Raw genomic sequence first — 8,404 nt, 5'->3', positions numbered from 1 at the left:
ATGGTAAATATAGAATTATCATATGATCCAGCAATTTCATTCCTAGGTATAAACTCTATATAAATAAAAATATATGTTCACTAAAAACTGGTACATAAATGTTCATAACAGCCAAAATGTGAAAACAACAAAAATGTCTATCAAGTGATGAATGGATAAATAAAATGTGGCATATCTATAAAATAGAAATCATTTAGTAATAAGAAGGAATAAAATACCAATACATGGTACAATATGGATGGGCCTTGAAAACATCCCAAGTGAAGAAACCAAACATACAAGGCACATACTATATGATTTTATTTATATGAAACATCCAGCATAGGGATATCCATAGACACAGAGAGCAGATTAGTGGTTGTCTAGTGCTGCTAAACTGGGAGAATATGGGGAATGATTTTTTTAAATATGTGGGTACCAGGTGGGGTTTTTTCAGGGATAATGGATTATGAAAATATTCTCAGTTGTCAGTGGATTGGAGAACACAGGACATTTGAGATTACGGTATGTGAAATGCTTGGCATAGGTGTAGCTGTTTGTCCTTATGAAATGGGGCATTATGGTTGTCAAAAGATCCTATATAGAGAACACTGTTATAATTGCAGCTAGAAGGGTCATGTTTTGATTGAGCAAGAAATTTTCCAGAAGGAAAACTTTATTTAATTGCCGATCTTATTAGAGGACCCACCTTTCCTAGCTAGCTTCCTCAGGGGACCCTTGGCCTCCTTGTTTCCCAGACTGTATATGATGGGGTTCAACATGAAGGTCACAACACAGAAAAGTACAAAAACCAGGATAACAATGTCCAGGTTATACCCCATGTTGGTTCTGTCATAGTTGAAATTGGCTGTTCCATAAAAGATCACAACAACAGTAAGGTGGGATACACAGGTAGAGAAGGCCTTGTTCCTGCCCTGAGCAGAGGGAATCCTAAGAATGGCAGAGATGATGAGTACATAGGACACTCCGGTAAACAGGCAGGGGCTCAGGTCAATGATGGCCTTGACCACATGGAGCACAGACTCATTGAGAGAGGTGTCTGAGCAAGAGAGCTCCAGAAGCAATGGGATGTCACAGAGAAAGTGGCTGATTTGGTTGGGCCCACAGAGAATGAGTGTGGCTGCTAGCATGGTGTGTATCACAGAATTCACCAGCCCACACAGCTATGGATTTCAATCACAAAAAAAAAAAAAAAAAAACACAACACAGACCTTCACACTCATGAGGACCGGATATTGAAGGGGGTGGCAAATGACTACATAATGGTCATAAGCCATAGCAACCAATAAAACACATCCAGTGCCAGTGCATGTCACGAGGAAAAAAGTCTGAGAAAAGCAGCCTTCATATGAGATGGTTTTCTTTTTGCGGAAGAAGTTCATCAGCATGACTGGGATGGTGGTGGATGTATAGCAGATGTCCAAGAAACTCAGGTTGCTGAGGAAATAATACATTGGAGTATGAAGAGCAAGGCTGATTTTAGTGGCTGTTATTATGAGCATGTTTCCCAGGAGTGTTGTCAGGTAAATGATCAAGAAAACCAGGAAAAACAAGCCCTGTAGTTTGGGGTGGTTGGAAAATCCCAAGAAGATGAATTCAGTGGCATCTGTTTGATTGTTCATTTCAAATGGTATCATAGCTACAAAACAATGAGAAAAACAAAAGCCATAATGATAATGTACAAAGAGGACCTCAAATTGGCATGTTAACTTGAAAGCTAATATCAAATAATATTGGATATAGAATGGTCTGGGCTGTGGATGGAGGTGTGCAGGAGTCTTCAGAGAGACCACAACTTTTTGCTCAGCAAATCCAGCCAGCTCAGGCACAGGGATCTCCCATGGATTTGGATTTACATAACTGCTGGTGGGTGAAAATAAATGTTGGTTTAATGTTTAAGGTACATTTTAATGTTGGCTAATCACAACAATAAACTACTAAATTCTACATTAGAGGGAGCCCACCATCTTAGTAATATTTACTTCCTATCATTGTCCTTTTTGTCTCATTTTTTCCTTTCACCTTTTCTAAGAAATAGTTTCATTGCAAACAATTTTTAATGTAAAAAGATATAAATAAGAATTCAATCACCTCTGAATCAGAGCAAGTACTATGTTTCAGTGTATACAATTGTAGTGATTTTTTTTTTTTGCTGTTGCAGTTATGTAAATCTTGATCTCTATTTATAGCTTTAAAATATTAAGAGCACTTGTCAGGATAAGCCCTGGATGATGTATGGAATTGCTGAATTACTATATTATACACCTGAAACTAATAACACTGTATATTAACACTACTGGAATTAAGATAAAATATTAGGAGCAAATTTCCAAAATTAGAAAAGAAATAGTTAACTATTTCTATTCACAGATATGATCCTATATATATAGAAAATGTCAAAGAATCCACAAAAATATTGTTAGAGCTCATAAACAAAGTGAGCAACGTTGCACAGACAAAAATCAGTTATGTCTCTATACATTAGCAATGAACAATCCAAAAAGGAAGTTAAGAAATCAATTCCATTTACAATAATATCTAATGTAATAAATGCTTACAATAAATTTTACTGAGGAAATGAAAGTTCTGTACACTAAAAACTACAAAGCATTGCTGAAAGAAATTGAAGAAGATATAACTAAATAAAATGTACCTAACTTCATGGATAAAAAGACTTAAATTGTTAAGATGTTAATACTATCCAAAGTAATGTACAGGTTCAATGCCTTGTCTATCAAAATTTCAGTATCTTTTTTTCCATAAAAATGGAAAAGTTAATTTTCAAATTCATATTGGATTGCAAGGGGCCCTGAATAGCCAAAACAATTATGAAAAAGAATAAAGTTGGAGGACTCATACTTTCTAACTCCAAAACTTACTCAATACTATAGTAATTAAAACAGTATGGTACTGGCATAAGGATGGACATATAAATTAATGAAATAGAATGGAGAGCTCAGAAATAAATTCTCACATATATGGTTAATTGATTTTCAACAAAAGTTGAAAATTAACATTTAATAAGGAAAAGGATAGTATTTTCAACAAATGGTTCTAGGAAAACCGTATCTTCATGTAAAAGAATGAAGTGCACAAAATTAACTTACACTAGGCACAAATTAACTCAAGATGGATCAAAGATCTAAACTTAAGAGCTAGAACTATAAAACTCTTAGGAGAAAACATTGGAGATAATCTTTATGCTATTGGATTTGGCAACTATTTTATGGATATGACACCAAAAGTACAGGTAACAAAAGAAAAAAATAGATAATATGTACTTCATCAAAATTAAGAAAGTGTTATCAAAATACACTATTGAGAAAGCAAAAAAGCAGCCTATAAAATAAAATATTTACAAACCATATATCTGATAAGGGACTTATATCCAGAATATATAAAGAACTCCTACGATTTAACCGTAATAAAAAAAGACCTCAATTAAAAAATAAGCAAAGGACTTGAATAGACATTTCTCCAAAGACAATATACAAATGGCCAATAAGAACATGAAAAAATGTTTGATATCATTAGTTTTGGGGAAATGCAAATCAAAAGCATGAGGTACCACTTTTCACCTATCAGGATGGTTATACTGAAGAAAATGGAAAATAAAATATGTTAGTGAGGGTATGAAAAATTTGGAACTCTCATGCATTGCTGATAAGAATGTAAAATGGTGCATCTACTGTGGGAAATAGTTTGCCAGTTCCTCAAAAAATTAAACAGGACTATCATATGACCCAGCAATTCTATTCCTTGGTACCTATCCAAAAGAATTGAAAGCAAGTACTTGAACAGATACTTGTATACTGGTGTTCATAGCATCATTATTCACATAGCCAAAAACAACCTAAGTGTTCATCAACCAACGATAGGATAAACAAAACTGTGGTATATGCACATGATGAGCTATTATTCAGCCATAAAAAGGAAAAAAGTTTAATGTATACTACATGAATGGATCTTGAAAACATTATGCTAACATTATACTAAACCAGACACAGAAGGAAAAATAATGTGTGATTTATTTTATATCATGTGCCTAGAACAGGCAAATTCATAGAGACAGAAAGTAGAGTAAAGGTTACCAGAGGCTGAAAAGAGGATGGAATTGGGAGGAGTTATTGTTTAATGGGTTCCAAGTTCAAGTTTCTGTTGAAGATGATGAAAAGTTTTGGGTATAGATGGAAGGGATGGTTACATACATTGTGAATATACTTAATGTCACTGATTTGTACACTCCCAAATGGTTAAAACAATGAATATTGTGTATATTTTACCACAATTTTATTTTTAATTTTTAAACATTTACTTATTTATTTTAGAGAGAAAGAAAGGGCAGAGGAAGAGGGAGAGAGATCGCAGGGCTCCATCTCATGACTGTGAGATCACAACCTGAACTGAAATCAAGAGTTAGATGCTTTTTTTTTTTTTAAAGATTTTATTTATTTATTCCTGATAGACAGAGAGAGAGAGAGAGAGAGGCAGAGACACAGGCAGAGGGAGAAGCAGGTTTCATGCAGGGAGCCAGATGTGGGACTTGACCCTGGGACTCAATCCTGGGGATTCCAGGATCACTCCCTGAGCCAAAGGCAGACGCTTAACCACTGAGCCACCCAGGTGCCCCTAAAATATACTGATTCTTTAATCAATTGGATCATTTATCTTTTTAGGGTTTAAAAGATATGAAAATTTTGATATGATATGATATGATTAATATGAAATTAGGTAATCATATTTACTTAGGTATGTTACCATTAAAGACATCTTATTACCTTATTAAAGTAAACTTTACTACACCAAGATTTATGCTTACACACTGCATGTTTCCTAAAAAAATAATTGGTACAATAACTAGCTTTCTGTTATCCATTCTGATAGGTTCACAGCCATTGAACTATGATTTCTGTACCTTTTTCAATCTTGGAGGTGAGATATCTTGAGCCAGATAGAGGTGGATTCAAATCTCACTTCTGCTGACTAGATGTAAATGGTGGCTAGGTCAACTGATTCCTCTTTTTCCCAGTTCGCTGACTGCATTCTCATGTTAATAGTGCCTACACCAGGGTTGTTGGAAGAAGTAACCTGAAGTATTGCATAGAAAGCTATCCAGGAGACTGATAAAAGCAGTTGCTTCCAGAAAAGATTGGAAGAACTCTGAGTCTTTCTGTGTAATCTTTTGTACTTTTTAAATTTTTTACATCATAAATTTGTATTATTTGTTTAATATGTGTAATTTTTAAAACAGGTTTTTAAATTACTTTTAAGACAAAATATTTAAAATAAAGGATACAAGTGGGAAAACAAGTAGCATGAAGTAATATAAGTAATATGCCTTGTATGGAAAGGTGTTTGCTATTATTTTTAATACATACAAAAATATTTCAAGATAAAATATTTTCTTTGACTTTGCCTTCCAAATTGTATAAATATGATCACTTTTCACTATAGTCACTACTGATACCCCAGTCCCAGCCACCACTTTTTCTTGCATCAACAACTGCAACAGACTTCTGCTTTCTTCCCATCCCCATTCCCACTTAATCTGTCTCCACATAGCAGCAGCCAGAGTGAGTTTTTACAATGTAAGCTAAATTATGCTACTCCTAAACTCAAAACCCTCCAATGTCTTTCCATGTCATAGAATGAAATCTAAAGATCACACCTTGGCCTAAAGAAACCTATGTGACTGCCTGCCTGATATCAGAGAGGTCTGACTGCCTCTCTGATATTACTTCCCACTCTTCTTCCCTTTTGTCCACTTAGCTTGAGCTACACAGAGCTGCTTTCTGTTTTTAACTACACCAAACACCTTCCCATCTCAAGGGCTTGTACTTGCTATTTCCTCACCAGAAAACTTTCCCCCAGATATTTACATGTTCCATTTCCTTTTTTCATTGAGGTTTTTCCTGAACTGTTACCCCCTCAGGGATACTTTCTCTGACAGTTCTATATAAAATAGCAGTCGCATCACTTTTTATCCCCTTACTCTGCTTCACTTCTTTTTGTGGCACTTATGCTACCCTTGGCATGAAATTATTGATCTACTCACTTCTGTTTGTAGCATAAGCTCTGTGAGGCCAGGGGCTCAGTTTTGGTCATCTTCTATCCCTAACCTAAGAGAAAACCTGGCATACAGCTCTCACTCAATAAATATTTGTTGAATGAGTAATTAAATCTATATTTTAAGGTGATTATGGAATTCATTATGCTTTCTGTGAGAAAATCTAGCCTAATTCTCTTCCATTTTGCCTACTTAATCTTAATTATTCTTCCATATATCTCTCTCGACCTGTGAATATCAGTCCATCGTGCCAGTCTATTTTAATCATTAGAGTAGAAAATTTTACACTTTGGGAATTTTAACATCTTGCACCTACATTGGCTTTTTATATGATAAGTAATCCTCATTAGTACCAAAGTAAAGATAAAACCTAGCTTATTTTTATTTATCTCATATAAGTTATCAATTATAGCAAAAGCTATCTTGTTAGAACCCCAACTGACATATGTTGCTTGATTGGCTTTGAAATATGCCCCAAATTTGTCTCTCCAAACTTTGGATTAAATATCAAATTATTTAATCATCAACCTTGCTCTGTTAACCTGAAGGACAGCATCCCTACAAATCTGTTCAATCAACTTAAACTGGAAATCAAATTCTCAGATGCTGTCCTGTTGAAAGCAGTGATCTCTCTAAACCCTAAAATATATCTAGCCTCTCTCTACCTTAAAGTCCTTCACTGGCCTACATTCTCTATCAAATGAAGTTCATATTATTTTACATGGCTTTGAGAAGAAATCTATATTTGCCAAATCTTAAAATACACTGCTTGGGAGCTTTCTTTTTTTATGAGAAAATATTTTACTTTAGTAAAATTTACTTTAGTAAGATTTCTAGGGCACCATCCAAGGCTATAGAAAGGCCTTTGCAAACTATAGCCTTGCAGTTTATTCCAAATGCATTAATGATGGATAACCCTACTACAGTGGTCAAATTGTGAGACTTCTTGGGATCAAAACTCACTTCTGTAATCCTTTGGTTATGAGACTTTAGGTAAGTTATTTATTCTCTTTGCTTAATATTTTCATGTCTAAAATAAGGATTGAAATAAAAGGGCTCATGTCTGAAATGGAATAATAAAAAATAATTTAAAAATTACTGGGAAAATATAACATTTAAAAAATAATTTTAAAAGACTAACCATTTAAAGAGAAAATAATAATTGCATTGGAGAATTTGTAACATAGAAATGAAATATGTAACAATAGCAACAAAAAGGTTGGGTGAGAAAATGGTAAAATATTTTGTAGTGTTCTTGCACTATACATTATCATAAAATATTAATTCAAGGTGACTATATTAAGTAAATAAAGTATAATAAAATACATAGATTAAGCACTAAAAAATAATACAAAGCATATCCAAAAACTGACAGAGGACAAATAAAAATTCAATTCAAAAGCAGGCACAAAGGGTCAGATGGGACAAATGGAAAACAAATAGTAAAATACTAGACTTAATCATGTTAGTAATACCAGAAAATATAAATGAACTAAACATTCCAATAAAAATACAGAGATTGTTAGACTGGATTTTAAAATAACTGTATCTTCTTTTCAAGAATTATACTTTACATATAAGATCTTGAATATGGGGATCCCTGTGTGGCGCAGCGGTTTGGCGCCTGCCTTTGGCCCAGGGCACGATCCTGGAGACCCGGGATCGAATCCCACATCGGGCTCCCGGTGCATGGAGCCTGCTTCTCCCTCTGCCTGTGTCTCTGCGCCTCTCTCTCTCTCTCTCTCTGTGACTATCATAAATAAAAATAAAAATTAAAAAAAAAAAGATCTTGAATATGTTCCAAGTAAAAGGATGGGAAAAAATATATCATTTAAAAGCAAACATTAAAAAAAGTTGATGTGTAGGCTTTAAGATAGATTGCCAAAAGTAAACCGGAATCCTTTATAGTAATAAAAGGATCCATTCATCAAGAAGACATAACAATTATAAAAGTATCTAATAACAGAACTTCAAAATATTGACAAAAGAGACAAGTTCACAGTCATAATTGAAGACTTTAATATTACTCTTTCATTAAAAATTATAGAATAAATATACAGAAAATTCAGTAATCCAGAATATTTAGACAGCACAATTAATCATCTTGACATAACTGACATTTATAGCACATTATATCCAATAATTTCAGAATAAATATTCTAGTTGAATACACAAGGAACATTCACTAAAGTATCCCATATACTGGGCTAGAAAGCAAGTTTCAATACATTTAAAAAGATTGAAATGATATAGAGTATGTTTCTTGACCATGATGGAATTGAATTAGAAATTAACCACAAATAGAAATCTGAAAATCCCCAAATATTTTGAAATTGA

General features: G+C 33.8%; 1 protein-coding gene across 1 annotated transcript; it reads right to left on the bottom strand.

The window, feature by feature from the left end:
* Positions 1-351: 351 nt before the first annotated feature.
* LOC112665041 (olfactory receptor 5V1-like) lies at positions 352-1,778 on the bottom strand. Its single transcript, XM_025454863.2, is given in 1 exon segment — positions 352-1,778. A coding segment is annotated over 1 exon segment (978 nt). The 5' UTR covers positions 1,638-1,778; the 3' UTR covers positions 352-659.
* Positions 1,779-8,404: the final 6,626 nt, after the last annotated feature.

The sequence above is a fragment of the Canis lupus genome, chromosome 17, assembly GCF_003254725.2.
Source record: "Canis lupus dingo isolate Sandy chromosome 17, ASM325472v2, whole genome shotgun sequence".
In the NCBI taxonomy this organism is placed as follows: Eukaryota; Metazoa; Chordata; class Mammalia; order Carnivora; family Canidae; genus Canis; species Canis lupus.
Note: the sequence above shows the minus strand (reverse complement) of the source record. Positions and strands in the feature narration are given on the sequence as shown.